The sequence below is a fragment of the Leptopilina heterotoma genome, unplaced genomic scaffold, assembly GCF_015476425.1.
Source record: "Leptopilina heterotoma isolate Lh14 unplaced genomic scaffold, ASM1547642v1 Lhet_38, whole genome shotgun sequence".
NCBI classification, from domain to species: Eukaryota; Metazoa; Arthropoda; class Insecta; order Hymenoptera; family Figitidae; genus Leptopilina; species Leptopilina heterotoma.
In genome coordinates, this window is record NW_025111054.1 from 774,023 (window position 1) to 791,027 (window position 17,005).

General features: G+C 22.3%; 3 protein-coding genes across 4 annotated transcripts in view; 1 reads left to right on the forward strand and 2 right to left on the reverse strand.

Moving 5' to 3' along the window:
• Positions 1–72: 72 nt before the first annotated feature.
• LOC122505875 (serine--tRNA synthetase-like protein Slimp) lies at positions 73–5,002 on the reverse strand. The gene is made up of 2 exons (XM_043617744.1): positions 4,294–5,002; positions 73–867 (listed from the first exon to the last, which is right to left on the reverse strand). The coding sequence occupies exons 1-2, from the start codon at positions 5,000–5,002 to the stop codon at positions 161–163; spliced, it is 1,416 nt and encodes a 471-aa protein (XP_043473679.1). The 3' UTR covers positions 73–160.
• LOC122505877 (zinc finger protein 593 homolog) lies at positions 4,826–8,921 on the reverse strand. The gene is made up of 3 exons (XM_043617746.1): positions 8,708–8,921; positions 5,396–5,496; positions 4,826–5,279 (listed from the first exon to the last, which is right to left on the reverse strand). The coding sequence occupies exons 1-3, from the start codon at positions 8,795–8,797 to the stop codon at positions 5,042–5,044; spliced, it is 429 nt and encodes a 142-aa protein (XP_043473681.1). The 5' UTR covers positions 8,798–8,921; the 3' UTR covers positions 4,826–5,041.
• A 371-nt stretch (positions 8,922–9,292) lies between these two features.
• Positions 9,293–17,005, forward strand: part of LOC122505869 (centrosomal protein of 135 kDa) — a 78,020-nt gene continuing 70,307 nt past the window's right edge. For both annotated transcript variants that reach the window (XM_043617736.1, XM_043617737.1), the window contains exons 1-2: positions 9,293–9,804; positions 15,393–15,693. In XM_043617736.1, coding sequence (XP_043473671.1) covers positions 9,616–9,804; positions 15,393–15,693 — 490 coding nt within the window. In that variant the 5' untranslated portion in view covers positions 9,293–9,615. The remainder of the gene's footprint in view (positions 9,805–15,392; positions 15,694–17,005) is intronic.

Consider the following 17,005-nt stretch of genomic DNA (forward strand, 5'->3'; position numbering starts at 1 on the left):
TGTGGAGAATTCTCCGCCATATTGGATCCGCCATTTTTAGTTTTGTAGGTTAGAAATAGAAGCGACATATGGTTTCAAAATAAAAATATTGTATTGTACAATAAAACAGTTGATAACAAAAATTTTTTTGTCTTTTTTGAATTAATAGAAATTTGGTTCCTTACACAATTGGAAAGTCTCTTTGCATACACAACTGAATAATCTTAGGCATTTCCAGTTTATCTGGATTTTGCTCTAACACGCAAGCAAGTAATCTTGGTACAGAGACAATCGTTCCAGAAATAATTCCTGGAAATGATTGTTCACTCACATTTTTACACTCAATCATCAAACGTTTACTGATAAAATCGCCGTATGCCGAAATAAAGCCAACTTCGACGTACTCTTGATTAAATGAAGACCAAAGTTGAAAGGAAACTTTAAGACTCTCCCCTGAATGTAACTCAGATGCCGATCTCTTTACGATTCTGTAATGGATTTCAAGTTTGTCGTAAAATTCTGTTGCCTTTTCCATTAATTTGTCGAATTCGAGTTTGTACTCATCACTTTCAACCTCTTGAACCATGGAGAAGACATGTACAGCAGATGTTTGACAAACGGTGAAAAGACCCATTGATTCAATATTTTTAGTTAGAGGTGTGTATTGTTTTCCGGTAGCAAAATAACGTTGGGGGAAATTGCTTGCGTCAATTATCTGTTTTGTGTGAAATGAAAGTAATGAGACTAGACTCGCTCCACCAACGAGATGTAATCGACTTAATGAATTTTTAACAGAGTCGGCATTACTCGATAGAATGAAGGATTCATTTGGATTGTCGTAACTCAATCCTGAGCCTTCAACTACAAGACTACGACTGAAGTCTGAACCTGCAATCAATCAAAATAAGTGTTAATTAATGTTAAATAGTATTTTTTCCTTTCCAGTTCTTCTTGTTCGTACTGACTGTATCTCCATTAATGCACACATATTTTTAATTACTTAAATCCTCATTTAATAAATAAAAATTTGATAATATTTGTTACTAGTAAGCTGTTAACGAATATTTTCTAATTTTTCCTCATTCACACCCTCATTCATTCTTACTTTAAAAATTTGACCTTTATATGAATGAAGAAAAATTGGAAAATATTGGTTAACAGCTTACTAGTAACTAATATTTTCTAATTTATTTTTTGGATGAGGATTTAAGTAATCAAAAATATGTGTCACCAGGGTTGCCACGCTTTTGCTCATTTCAAATTCCCTGACTTTTCTAGATTTTCCAGGTTAAAAAACGGAATTTTCCCAGGTTTTTAAAACTACATTTATATTTAACAAAATTTTTAATTCAAACCTTTTAGAAATTAAACATTTTATAAAAAATTGTTATATATGAAAATATTGATAACTCCGAGTCTTCGACTCGGAGTGAAAGTTTTCTTCATGTTTTATTATAATTAAAAATGACCGACTGATAAAATCATTATTTAAAATAAATTAAGAATATTGTTACTGTAACTTATTCAAAATTACTTTCATCACTTTAATTCAATTATTTTTTTCCACAATTTTTAACTAAAATTCTTCTTTAAATTAATTATTATTAATTACTTTTAATAATTTTTAAAACATTTTTTTCAACATTTTCAAATCCTTTTGTTTACAATTCAATTTTACAAAATTTCATCGATTATTCGGAAATTCTTCAATCAAATATTAGAAAATAAAAACTTCAAATAACTTTAAAAGAATTCAATTCAACTTTTTCAAAAAAAATTAAATCTACACAACTTTCAGTTAAAAGTATGAAAAATTCAAACATTCAAAGACCAAATTTCAATTATCTACAATTTTAAGGGGACATTCATATTTGAATCAATTATAATTAGAAAATTCTACGACAATTTAATTATTTAAATACAAAAATAAGTAATTTATTGAATAATTGAATATTTCTTAAAATTCAATTCCCATAAAGAATCGTTATCAACAAATTTTCAATTAATTGAATTCTATCAACGAATTTTAATAAAATTTTTAAGAATAATTACATTTTTCGAGAAATTCGATTAAAATTCTATTAAAAATAATTGAAATTCAGCAAAGAGTTTTATTATTAGTAAAAATAATTGAATCCCTAAGAAGAATTTTATTACTTTTAAACAATATTTAATTTTTGCGAAGAATATTATTACTCTTGAAAAATAATTGAACTTTTGCAATAATTTCTAACTTTTACAAAATTGAATTTTTTTCGTGTTTTTAACTAAACATCTTCCCCAAATTTATTATTTTTAATTAATTTTTGAAAAAGTTCTTTAATATTTATAAAAATAATTAAAACTCTGTGAAAATAAATTGAATATTTTTGAAAATAATGGAATTATTGCAAATAAATTTATAAAAAATTTGTAAATAATTGAATTGCCGTGAAATATTTGTTATTTATAAAAATAATAAAAGGTTTCCTTAGAATTTTATTAAAAAATTTTTAAACTAATTCATTTCTTTTGGAAATTTTTTTTAAAATAGTAGATATTGAAAATCATTGGCTGGAGGTGAATTTAAAAAAAAATTGAATTTTTTAAAAAGAATTTCATTAAAATTTTTGAAAATAATTGAATTTTGCAAGAAATTTTAATATTTATAAAGATAATTAAAATTTTGATGATGATTTTTTCCAACTTTTGCGACCATAATTAAATTTTTGCGAAGAATTTTATTACTTTCGAAAATAATTGAATTCTTCAGACGAATTTTATTAAAATTTCTTTTTAAATAATTGAATTCTTTTGTGAAATTTTATTGAAATAGTAGATATTGAAAATAATTGGATTTTTATAAATTATAGAAATTAATGAAATTTCTAGGAAGAATTTTATTAAAATTATTTTGAAAATAAATTGAATTGTTAAAAAGAATTTCATTAAAATTTTTGAAAATAATTCAATTCTTTCAAGAAATTTAATTAAAAATTTATTGACAATAATACTTAAATTCTAATAAATAAATTATAGGACGGCTTTTTAAAATAATTGAATTTCTTTGATGAATTTTAATAAAACCTTTTCAAATTTCAATTATTTATAAAAATATTCAAAAAAAATTATAAAAATATTCAATATTCAATTATTTTCTACAATTTTAACTGAAATTCATTTTTAAATCAATTTTTATTAAAAAATTCTACGAGAATTTAATTATTTAAATACAAAAATAAATAATTTATTAAATAATTGATTTAATAATTCTCATAAAGAATTTTATAAACAATTTTTTAAATATTATAATTACTTCGACGAATTTTAATAAAATTTTTAAAAATAATAAAATTTTTCGAACAATTTGATTAAAATTATTTGAAATTCTGCGATGAGTTTCATTACTTATAAAAATAATTTGAATTATTGAATTGAATTCTTTCGAAGAATTTTATTATTTAAGAAAATAATTGAATTCTTTTGAAGAATTTTATTATTTATGAAAATAATTGAATTCTTTAGAAGAATTTTTAAAAATTTTTTGAAAATAATTTCATTTCTGCGAAGAATTTTGTTATTTATGAATTACGAAGATAATTAAATTCTTTCGAAGAATTTTATTAAATTTTTTGAAAATAATTTAATTTTTGCACAAAATTTTGTTTTGAATATAATTATATTCTTGATAAGAATTTTGTTATAACTTTTGCAAATAATTGAATTCTTGAAGTCATTATATTAAAATTTTTAAGAAGAATTGATTTATTTTACAGAATTTTTTTTTAGAACTTTGAAAAATAATTGAATTTCTGGAAAGAGTTTTGTTACAATTTTTGCAAATAATTGAATTCTTGGAATAATTTTATTAAAATTTTTAAGAAGAATTGATTTGTTTTAAAGACTTTTATTAAGAACTTTGAAAAATAATGAAATTATTTCAAAAAATTTAATTAAAACTGTATTAAAAATAATTACATTCTTGAGAAGATTTTTAACAACAAATTCTTAAATAATTAAATTCCTTTGACGAATTTAAATTAAAGTTTTAAGAATAATTGCATTTTTCGAAGAATTCGATTTTAAAATTGTATTAAAAATAATTGAAATTCTGCGATGAGTATTATTAATTATAAAAATAATTGAATCACTTTAAAAAATTTGATTATTTATGAAAATAATTGAATTATATTAAAATCGAATTAATTTTGAAATATTTAAGAATTTCGTCCTCGTTGTAATCACCTTTGTGCCCTTGATACGAAAATAACTATTTTTTATCAAAAACTTTGAGTCTTATTTTTCTTTTTTTTTACAAAAATTGAAGAACCTTACCTGCAATTTTGGTAAAATCCTTGCCAAGTATTTCTCCGCAAATAGTAAAAGTTGCAAGTTCAAAAAGTGCGGCTTCATTACACAAATAATATTGTAACGGATTTATATATTCTAAAATACCAAAATCATTTCCAATATCGAGATGATGTTTTCTGTTCTTCGGCAAAATATTGACAGGTTCACCAACAACTTTTAAAATAACTGACGTTTCTTCTGGTGTTCTTTCATCAACAACATTTGGTAATTTAAGAGCTCGTAGAACTGCACAATCTTCCACCTCCCACAATGATTCCTTAATGACTTTTAAATCTTGCCTTAAAATTGTTGCTTGCGCCTTTAGAGCTACTAATCTTTCCTGCTCCTCTTGAGTGAGTTCCTTTAAATTCATTAAATTTTTAATTTTCTCACTAACTTCCAATCGACGATTGTCTAATAAATTTTTATCTTTTTCAATTCGTTTATAAAATTCCCAAGTTTCTTTTAATTCTTCAACATTAATTTTTATTCCTCTTAAGAATAGTTCTTTTTTCAATTTTTCTATGTCATTAAATCTACTGTCAAAATCAAGATGCGGAGAAACGTAGGAAAATGTTACGGAAGCTTTATTACCGGAAATGAAAAGTGAAGAACTACAATTTCTAGATGATTGTATGTTTAAAAATCTTGTTGATTTGCAGACAAATGAGACGGAATTCTTAAGAAAAAACATATTTCTTTTTTTTTTTTAATTGACTAACAGTGATTTCTTCTAATTATCTATTTTGGCAACTTTTGTTTTCATTTCAGTATCACCATCATCATCAAGGGAATTTTTTGATTTTTGTGTTTCAATTTTTCTTTTCTTAGGTGCAATAAAGTTTCCTTGTCCTGCTGCACGTTCGGAATCTTCAATTGAATATGGTTCTAATTCAAGAGCTTTTAGTCGTCGTTTGTGAACTTTTGTGTTAAAATGATCTTCTAGTGCACGTTGATTTATAAAATATCTCCTAAAAAATAAGATTAATAATTTTTTAAAAATTTATACCTAATAATTAGTATGTTGGATTGGAATAGAATTCAGTGATATGGATGTTTAATTGACTCAGTGCTGAAAAAAACTTACGCGCAGTGTAAGCAGTAATATTGGGCGCAACCGGGTTTATCTAAGTCGACTTCTTGATTCAAAAGCTTTTCTGCGTTCTTTTCCTTTAAATCATTGTCAATCTAAACGAAAACAAAGATGTAATTCGATTATTTCATGAATAGGATCCAGCTAGGATTTAAAATCCAATTAATTTTTTAACTACATATAATACAAAAAACTTCCTGTGTAAACAGATTTTAGTTCCATTTTAGTCGCATTTCTTTTTGCTTGAAGACCGGCGTGAGACCCCAGTTCACGGTAGGATTAAATTACAATTATTCAGAAATTCTAACAAAATCTAATTTTTGAATGAAAATATTGCGGAGAATGCCCCGTAGGCATCACAGTACTTTTTTTCCTCAAAAAAGGTGAAAAGGGGAATTTTTTTCCCCAAAAAGGGGACCAAAAAGGGGATAAAAATTTATTTGTTTATACGACTTGTATATATAATTTCCTTGACTTTTTTCCTTGATTTCAAGACAAAATTTTGACTTTTTCCCTAAAGAATATTCTGCGATTCAGTCTAAAAATGATTAGATACTCAAAAAAATGTTCTATTACATTTATTTACGAATTTCTTTAACTGTAAAATTATTCGAAAACAACAATAACTGTTTTAAACAAAAAATATTTAATCATTATTTTTCCACAGGAATTAAGATTTTCAAAACATTCAAATTCAAATCTTTTTGAAATTCAACAATTTATAATCATTAAAGATAACCAAGTGATAAGATCATTATTTTTTACTATAAAAAATATTTTTACTGTAACTTCTTCAAAATTATTTTCATCATTTCAAATCAATTAATATTTTCTAAATTTTTTAACTAAAATTTTTCTTTAAATCAATTATTTACAATAATTTTGTTTTCAAATTCTGAGAATTTTCAAATGTATTTGTTTACAAATTACAATTCAATTTTACGAAATTTCATCGATTATTCAGAAATTCTTCAATTAAATATTAAAAACTTGAAATAATTTCAATTAAACTTTTTGAAAAAATTAATTCTACAGAATTGTTAGTTAAAAATATGAAAAATTCGGATTTTCAAAGATTTCAATTTAAAAATTTTTCAAAATTCAATTATTTCTAAAAATTCACGCAATAATGCTTTTAATATTCAATTATAATCGAAAATCTTAACTGAAATCCATTTTTAAATTAATTTTTATCAAAAAAATTCTACTAGAATTCAATTATTTAAATAAAAAAATAAAGAATTTATATTTCGAATAATTGAATGTTATTTAAATAAAAAAATAAAGAATTTATATTTCGAATAATTGAATGTTTCTTAATATTGAATTCTCATAAAAAATTTTATCAACAAATTTTTAAATAATTAAATTTTTTCGACGAATTTTAATAAAATTTTTAAAATTAATTACATTTTTCGTGGCATTTGATTAAAATTATACTAAAAATAATTGAAATTCTGCGATGAGTTTGATTATTTATAAAAATAATGGAATTATTGCAAAGAAAATTATAAAAAATTTGTAAATAATAGAATTCTTGTGAAATTTTTTTTTTATTTATGAAAATAATTAAACGTTTGCGTAGAATTTTATTAAAAATTTTCTTAAATAATTGAATTCTTGTGAAAAATTTTATTGAAATAGTAGATATTGTATATAATTGAATTTACGAAAATTTTTGCAAATAATTGAAATTTGGCCAAGAATTTTATTAAAATTTTCGAAAATAATTGAATTTCTGCGTAGAATTTTATTATTTTTTAAAATAATTGAATTTTTGTGCAATTATTTGAAACTTCTCCAAAATAAAAATTTTGTTTAGTGTTTTAACTAAAATTCCTCGATAAATTTATTATTTTTAATAATTAATTAAATATATATATTAAAAAATTTAACTAATTTTAGAATTATTTAAATTTTGAAAATTTTTGCGAAAATGTAAGTTCTTTAGAAATTCTAATGAAATTCATTAAAAATTGAAATTTTATAAAATTTGAAGTTAAAATCTTTTCAAGTTCATCTATTTATGAAAATTGTAAACGAAACTATTTTAAAGTTGAATTAATTTTGAAATGTATAAATAAAATTTTATTTATTATTCATAAAATAATTTCCAAGTTATAATTTTATGATAGTTCTTCAAGAATTAAGTTATTTAAAAAGAAATTATTGTCAGAAATGGAAAAAATTGAAGGTTTTATATTAGAATTTTAGTTTTTTCTAGAAAAAACTATTAATAATAATATTTTAATTATTTGAGTGTTAATTAATTATTTTTCCAAAGGTCTGCATTATGTTGAATGAACCACCTTATAATTTATAAAATTCTTTATACGATATCTATATTATTTAAATTATTAACATAAAAAACATATTTATATTATGTTGTGGTGTTATTAATAATCTAAATCAGATATAAAACGCACTGAATTCTATAACTTTGAGTCTAAATTTTATGATTACACTTTGAAAAAGATTTCAGAAAAAGAAAAACTTGTTTATTTTTTATTACAAAAAGGTGAAAAAGGGGACAAATCATCAAAAAAGGTGACAAATCGTGAAAAAAGGTGAAAAAGGGGATACAATTGAAATAAGGGGGCAAAAGGGAAAAGGAGACCAACTGTGATGTCTGATTGAAAATATTGTGGAGAATGCCCCATAAGAATGTACATAAATTGAAGTATGCTGAGTAAAAATGGAATAATAGGTCTATTTATTGTTTTACTTTTAATTGATAGAAACTATCGAAATTTTATGGTAAATTAAAAATTTAGATGAAATTGAATTTAAAGTTGAATGAAAATCAAATAAATTGGAATTGTAAACATTATACAAATTTTGATAAATTAAATTTAGAATTAATTAATATTTTAATCGATAAATTAATGTTTTGACAAGTTAAAGTAATATAGTATTTGCCTAATTTAAAATCAAAGATTAAATTAATATAAATTTAGAATAAATTTTTTTTAAAATTAGTTATTTTTATAATTTGTTAACTTTTCATGCATTCTGACACACTATGAAACGTTTAGAATAGATTTAACCTTGCAGTACAGTATATCGAATATATACTATTTTTTCTTAATATAAATTTATTTGCTATTAACATTTGTTTAAGATTATTGAAGAAAACAAAAATAGTAACATTTGTTTCACAATGAAAATAAATAGTGCAAGATTTGAATGTTTTACAGTACAGAAAAACTAATGTTGAAACCACGTGTTTTTAAAGTACGAAAAGGTTAGGTTAGACTATACATTACATTTTTAAAAGTTTTAATTTTTTTAGATAAAAAAACTCACCTCGTCAAGATCTTTTTGCCTTCGTTTAGTTCTCCAACGCTTTTTTAAATGTGTATCACCATCGTGGTACTTTTTACGTTTATAAACCATAACGAAACACAAAACAATGTATATATATTTACTTTGCAGGAGCGCATGTGTTATTTTTCTCTTCTCTGAAAATAAAATTCAACATTTTTGAGACTCAAATTTTTCTTTATTGCTTTTAAAATACTTGAGCAGAGTTGGATACATAAATTTTCTATGTGTAATAATTTACCAGGGTTGCGCAGGTTGCGCACGTAATATACGTCACGTAATATACATGAGATTTTTACGTATATTACGTATGTAAATTACAAACCTTAAGGTTGTGTCCACAATAGCACCTTGAACCGAACGTTCCGTTCAGGGTGCTATTGTGGACACAGCTCAAAGGTACCGTATATCTCCATCTCTCTCCCACTCATGGTCTAGTTACAAAACGCAAATGCGTTGAGAAAGAGGATATTGTAGAAACACCATTAGTGCTGCATAGCGCGGTAGGTCGAATAATATAATACATTTTTCACCTTCTCAACTGTGCTTTTGTTTGATAAACATAACCTTAGTTTTTTGTTTTGAAAATTTGAAAACCTCCCAAACAAAGCAAACAAATAAACAGTAGATATTTATAAATGTATAATATTTTTTAAAGATATAATAAACGCTTCTTCCCAATAACAGTGTGTGTTCTAAAAGAAACCGTAAATTTCGTGTTCCATCAAAAAGAAGGATTTTAATGAATTTATACCAATTACTTGTTCAAAAATCGAATTATCATTTAAGATTTAAAGCCTAATAATGTAAATACTTGTGTAAATAAACTGAAAGTTTGATAAAAAGATATAGTGCATCTATGTATATATTGTTAAAAAAAGGAAAAAAAAATGAGTGTCGAAAACGAGTGCAATTTGGCTTATAGATATAGAACAGTTCAAAAACATTTAGATGGTTTGGGGTATAAACAAACATTACCTCTAGATTCTTTACCTCTCGTAGAAAATCTTCTCGCTGATTTAATTCAAACCACAGAAAGTCTTAAGCATTTTAAATCAGTTGCTCAGGATAATATAGAGGTTAGTAATTTTTCTTTATTATTAATTAATTTGGATAAATAATAATTTTAGTTTGTATGGAAGAAAGTTTGTCAAAAAAAAAAAAAAACACTTTACTTGTTCGAATTAAAATTCTTTTTTTAGTCCTTTTCAGGCTTTGCACTCGTCAACTAAAATCTACTATTTTACTTACTTTTTTTTCTAATTTACTACTTTTTTCTATAATTTCTAATTTTCTTATAAATTAAAATAAAATTTTTTTTTCAAGTATTCTCTTAACACAAATAAAAAAACGTATAAAAATGCGCACTATTCTTTAACTATATTCAAATTGCGACTGTTTGCACAAAAACATAATAAAAACGGTCGCATATGTGTAAGCACGAGAAATATTTTTAATATTTCTTCAAAGAAAGAACAGATATTTTTTTAATGAAAATTGTGATTATAAAATAGAAATTATGACATTGTTTTTCCATTTATTTGAAGAAAATAGAATTTTGTTAGACTTGTAATTGAGAAAAAATAGAAATGATGCAAATTATTTCCTTTTTAAAAAAAAACCAAAAATCAAATAGAAGTTTGTTAAAAAGTTGTGATTTAAAATAGGAATTAAGAAAAAATTTTTATTTTTCTAAAAAAAACTCATGATTATAATAATAATAATCAATTATAATCAATTAATTAATTCTATAATAATTGATAATTTTAATTAAATTCCTCTAAAGAATTTAATTATTTTCAAAAATTTAAATAAAATTCTATTCATCAATGAAATTATTTCAGATTAAAAATAATAAAAGTTACAAAAATAATAACTTTTAAAAAAAAATGTTTGTCTTTTAATATGAAGTAATATGAATTCAATAATTTTAAATACAATTTTAATTGAATTACAGGGAAAATTAAATTATTTTTTAATTCTTCCTAAGAATTCAATATTATATCAATAAATAGTAAATTTTTCCCAAATATTCAATTATTTGTAGAAATAATAAATTTTTTTTGTCGGAGATTCAATTACATATTTAAAAAAGTTTTAATAAAATTCTATTCAAGAATTCAATTATTTTCAGAAATACATTAAATTTTTGATGTACTGAATATCATTGAAGTATTTATAAAAAAAATTTGAATATAATTGAATTCATTTCAAGAATTTTATCAACTTTTTTTTGAATAATTGAATTTTTTCGAGAAAATGTAATTAAAATTGTATGAAAAATAATTTAATTCTTGGAAAGATTTTCATTAAAATTCTTTTAAAAGTGAAGTTATTATTTTGAAAATAAAGTTATTTTTAATAATTTTTACTGAAAGTTTTGAAAATAATTGAATTTCATGATGAAAATTTTTTTAAGTTTTTAAAATAATCGTGTTTATTATTCATTGTAATTAACAAATTTTCTTATTAAATTATATTAAAATTATTCATAGAAAATTAAATTCTTTTAAACAATTTTATTAGAGTTTTTTTTTTGTAACTAATTATATATTTTTTTGAAAGAATTTCATTAAATTTCGTAAGAATAATGTAATTTTTTTAACAGACTTTTAATTAGACTAATTTTTTTATTTACAAAAATAATTTAATTCTTGATTAGAATTTTACAATTCTTAAAAATAAATGAATTGTTTCGATGAATTTTTATATCAGAATTGTTAAAAATAATTGAATTTTTTTTTGTTAAAAACTCTTGAAAATAATTGTATTCTTTCGAAAAATTTTTTGTTAAAATTATATTTGAAAATAATTGAATTGCGAAGAATTTTCTTATTTATAAAAATAAAATTGAATTCTTGGGAAGAATTTTTTTATTTAAAAAAATTAATGAAATTCTTGCGACAAATTTTATTAAAATTTTTGTGAATAATAATGAACGAGAATATTTAATATTATATGTACTTAATAAGTGAATTGTTTAAATTTTTGAATCTGCAATCATTGAAAAATTGATGTTTATTCTTGAAAATATAACATTTTTTAATTTACAAAATAATAATAATAAATGTAATCATTTTCTAGTTAATTAATAATTAATAATAATATTATTTAATAATTAATTAGTAATTATATTAAGGATTCAAAATAATAGAATAACAATTTATAGATCGATTTATTGAATATTTGTTAAACATTTTTTTTTATACTTTTTGAAGAAAAATTTTGCATAATTAAAAATTTGTAAAAGGATTTGAAAATTATGGGGAATTATTTTTAAATCAATGGCCTTTCAATTTCAATATGAATTATTATTTATTGAATTTTTTATTTTACAATATTTTGTTATTTCAAGAAAAATACATGTACATTATGCAGTGTTAACAAAATTTTTTAATTTATACTTTCAAGAAAGTATATCATGATAAGATATATTTTACATAAATTTTTTAAAAGCTATTTTTAAATTCTTTTGAATTTCTCCTTTAAAGCATCCACCGTCACAATTGCAACCAAATATATTACATTTTCCGGAGCTACAATATTCACCCTTTTTTACAACTTTTCCATTGTCACATGCCATAATGTAACATTGTGAATAAAGTGGTTCTTGATATGCATTCGGTATTTTACATATATTTGGATGAAAGATCGATATTTTCATTGTAACTTTCTTTGGATCGCAACATTCTGATCTATTGAGATTCGGCAACGTTGAAAAAATTACAAGAAATAGAATAATATTTAACTTCAACATATTTCTCTCACTGTTTTTATCCAATAGTTTTTAATAAAACTCTGAAAATTAACTTAACAATTTAGCGGTTGGTACTATACTGAAAAGTGGAATGTAAAGTTTAAAAATATTAGTCTCTTTCAATAATCTTTTTTTCAATAACCTTCTTATGGTTGTAGTAAAAATATTTGTCATTTATTGAATTATTGAAGAGAAAAATGTATTTTCAATAATAATTTTAGTGGAGCTTGAAGGAAAAGAAAATAACAAATTGATAAGATATTTTGTATCATAATAATAAAATGCTAAAGTTATTAAATTCTAAACTTTATAACTTTTGCTATATTTCTTGGATATTTCTAATCTTTATAATTATTTTCTGCTGACTTTTTTCGATCAACATTCTTTACTTTGCAGAATTTAAAATTTTATGAAAATATTTATTTATAATTAATTTTTATTCCGAAAATTTTATTCGTTAAATAGATATTTTTAAAATAATTAAATTTCTATATTATCAATCATTTCTTTAATTTTTCAAAATTAACGTATTATTTTACTTAATTAATTAAAGAATTATTATTATAGCATTAAGTTTAATTAAGCAGAACGTGATTATTTTATTTATTATTATTATGCAAATTAAAAAATTTTCTATTTTCAAACATGAATTTTTGAATAATTTTATAATCAAAATTTAAAAAATTCACTTATTAACTACATAATTAATTATTATTGTTTATATTTAAAAAAAAATTAAATTAAAAAAAAAATAAAAAAAAATTTAATTTAATTAAAAATTCAATTATTTTTATAAATAATAATATTCTTCGGAAAAATTCAATTATTTTTAACAAAATTTTAATAAAATTTCACGAAAAAATTCAATTATTTTCTAAAAGTTTAATAAATCCATCTAAACAATTCAATTATTTTCAAAAAAAAAAAAAATTCAATTTTTTTCTTAATTGGTTATATAATTTTTCAAAAGAATTAAATTATTTTCTAAAATTTTAATAAATCCTTCAAAACAATTCAATTATTTTTATATATAGTAAAATTCTTTGCAAAAATTTAATTGTTTGTAATAAAATTAATTATTTTACAATTAAAGAAATTCGTAAATAATTGTGATAGAACATTTTTTTTTTAGTATGATTATTATTGATAAATTAATATTTTTATATAATTTAGAAAAAAACCATTACATTTTTGGTAAAAACAGAATATTAAGATATTAAAATATTTTCCATGATTTTATAAACCAAAATGAAATTCCATTACAATTTAATGATTTTTAGGTTTTTTTAGGACTTGTTGAATACGTGTAAAAAGCTGAAACAAAGAATTTAACAAAAGAAAAAATTGTATGAATAATAAAAAGTACGTAAAAATAAAAATAGAATATAAAAGAATAAAAGTAATTAAAAATAAAAATAAAAATTTTTAAAAAATACTGGAAAAACTAATTAATAACATAAGTGTATTATAAGTTTATTAATTAACATAAGTTTATCTATTAAAATAGACGGAAACTATCGAAACATTGAGATAATAATTTTCGAAATTTTCTAATTTTAAATACATAAAAAATTGTAAAAACCTAAAAAAGAATACAATTTTCAAAAGAACGTGAATTTTTTTTTTAAAAATGTAAAATCCTATCTTTTGTTTTTTGTGATAACAATTTTTATTCCAATTTTATGTTTACTGATATCCTTCAAGGTTTTACGTGATTTGGAAAATATAAAAAATCTATATTGCTTTAAATTAAATGTTTTTTCTGTTTAAAAAAAATTATTTATTTCTGAAGAAAGTAATTTTATTAAAAAATTTAATTAAAAATTTTTTAATTTTATTTAATTAAAATCAGGAAAAGTAGAATTGTTCAGGGAAAAGTCAGGGATTTTCATTAAAAGTACAGGAAAAAATTAAATTTTTAGAATTCATAAGAAAATTTTGAATTTTTGTGTTTTTTTTTGTTTTTCTCATAAACTATGAAATTTTATCACGAATTCTAATACAAAACCTTCAAAATTTTTCTATTTCGGACAATAATTTCTAATAATTTTCAAAAAATTTTAATTAAATTTCTTGGCGAAATTTCAATTATTTTCAAAAATTTCCCTTAATTCAATGATTTTTAATATCTACTATTTTAATAAAATTTTCCAAAAAAATTCAATTATTTCAAACAAATTTTGATAAAATTCTACGAAAACATTTAATTATTTGTATAAACAATAAAAATATCACAGGAATTCAATAATTTACAAATTTGTTATAAATTTCTTCGTAATAATTCCATTATTTTCATAAACTATACAATTTTTTTTACAGAGATTCAATTACTTTCGTAAATAATAAAATTATTTTCAGAAATTCAATTATTTTTATTTTAATTTTAATCGAATTCCTCGAAAACCTAATAATTCTTAAAAATTTTATTAAAATTCGTCAAAAGAATTTAATGATTTAAAAATAAATTGGCAAAATTCTTTATGAGAATTCAATTTTGAGAAAAATTCAATTATTCAATTATTATTATTTCATATTTTTATTTTCTTGTATATAATTAATTGAAGAATTTTCGAATAAACGAAATTTCGTGTAAACTTGAATTGTAAACAAATGGATTTAAAAATTATTAAAAAACTTTTTTAAAAATTATTATAATAATAATTTTCAAAAATTTTTCAAATCTTTAAATAATTTTAATTTTTCAAAAATTATAAATAATTTTCAATTTAAATTTAGATTTAAAGAAAAATTTTAGTTAAAAATTCTTGAAAATAATGACACGACATGACACGAAAACCATAAAAAATATAAACGCATATTTGAATTAAAATTTTATAGAATAAAGTTTTAAATAAATTTCTACTTATGTCATTATATATAATAAAATATCTAAATTTATTTATTTAATAGTCTTGTAGTCAACTGCAGTTGTCTGTGAATCCATATAAATGTGACAATGCGCGATTAGTGCAGGAAAATAATGAATTAAACGTAGAATTGATGCGAGAAAAAGAATCTCATCAAAAAGAATTGTTTGAATTAAAAAAACGTTTAAGAAGAGTGGAAGCGGAGCACGGTGATTTACAACTTTCATCATCACGGAATCTTCAAAGAATCAAAGAACTCGAAGGAGAATCTGCTAATAAATCGAAAAAAATTTTGGAACTACAAGGAAAGTGTTGCAAACCTGTTGTGAGCAACGTTTCTCTTGGTAATTTTAGTTTTATCACAAATTAAGGTAGAGTGGATCAAAATCACCAATTTTAGTTTAAAATCTGAAGCAATGTTTTAGGGCAATGTAAGATCATAGGCAAAGTTAAAATTGCAAACAAGCTTTGAACGAGTTTTACATCTTAGATAAATCTTAAATCTTAAAAGAGCTTTTCGGTTAAAATAACTCTTGAGCCTTAAAAGCCTTGCGACTGAAGCGAGTCTTAAAAATCATACTTCAGTCTTAAGTCTTAGACGAGTTTTTAGCTTCAAACAAGCCTTAAGCTTAAAGTGAGCCTTGAGCCTTAAGAGAGCCTTAGTTCAGTTTAAAGTCCTAGATGAATTTCTAGCTTTAAACAAGCCTTGAGCTTTAAGTGAGCCTTGAGCCTCATCCGAGCCTCATGTCTAAGTTCAGTTTAAAGTCTTAAACGAGTTCTTATATTCAAACAGGCATTGAGCCTAAAGTGTGCCTTAAGCCAGCCTTATGCCTTAGTTCAGTTTTACGCCTTTAACGAATTTTTATCTTCAAAAAAGCATTGAAAATTAAGCGAGCCTTATGTCCAAGTTCAGTTTAAAGTCTTAAACGTGTTTTTAGCTTCAAACAAGCATTGAGCATAAAGTGAGCCTTGAGCCTTAAGAGAGCCTTATGTCATAGTTCAGTTTTACGCCTTAAATGAATTTTTAGCTTCAAACAAGCCTTGAGCTTTAAGTGAGCCTTGAGCCTCAAGCGAGCCTTATGCCTTAGTTCAGTCTTATGCCTTAGACGAGTTTTTAGCTTCAAACAAGCATTTAGCATAAAGTGAGCCTTATGTCTTAGTTCAGTTTAAAGTCCAAGATGAGTTTCTGGCTTCAAACAAGCCTTGAGCCTTAAAAGTCTTAGTTCAGTCTTAAGTCTTAAACGAATTTTTAGCTTCAAACAAACATTGAGCCTTAAGCGAGTCTTATGCCTTAGTTCAGTCTTACGCCTTAAACGAATTTTTAGCTTCAAACAAGCCTTGAGCCTTAAGTCTTAAACGAATTTTTAGCTTCAAACAAGGCTTAAGCTTTAAGTGAGCCTTGAGCCTTAAGTCTAAGTTCAGTTTAAAGTTTAAACGAGTTTTTAGATTCAAACAAACATTGAGCCTTAAGCGAATCTTATGCCTTAGTTCAGTATTACGCCTTAAACGAATTTTTAGCTTCAAACAAGCCTTGAGCTTTAGGTGAGCCTTGAGCCTCAAGCGAACCTTATGTCTAAGTTCAGTTTAAAGTTTTAAACGAGTTTTGATCTTCAAACAAGCATTGAGCCTAAAGTGAGCTTTGAGCCTTAAGCGAGC

Coding starts and splice junctions, on each gene's coding strand:
- LOC122505877 (XM_043617746.1), bottom strand. CDS start 8,797: ATGGTTTATAAACGTAAAAAGTACCACGATGGTGATACACATTTAAAA. Junction 5,497..8,707: donor GGCAAAAAGATCTTGACGAG/GTGAGTTTTTTT, acceptor GTTTTCGTTTAG/ATTGACAATGATTTAAAGGA. Junction 5,280..5,395: donor TATTACTGCTTACACTGCGC/GTAAGTTTTTTT, acceptor CTTATTTTTTAG/GAGATATTTTATAAATCAAC.
- LOC122505875 (XM_043617744.1), bottom strand. CDS start 5,002: ATGTTTTTTCTTAAGAATTCCGTCTCATTTGTCTGCAAATCAACAAGA. Junction 868..4,293: donor GGATTTTACCAAAATTGCAG/GTAAGGTTCTTC, acceptor GATTGATTGCAG/GTTCAGACTTCAGTCGTAGT.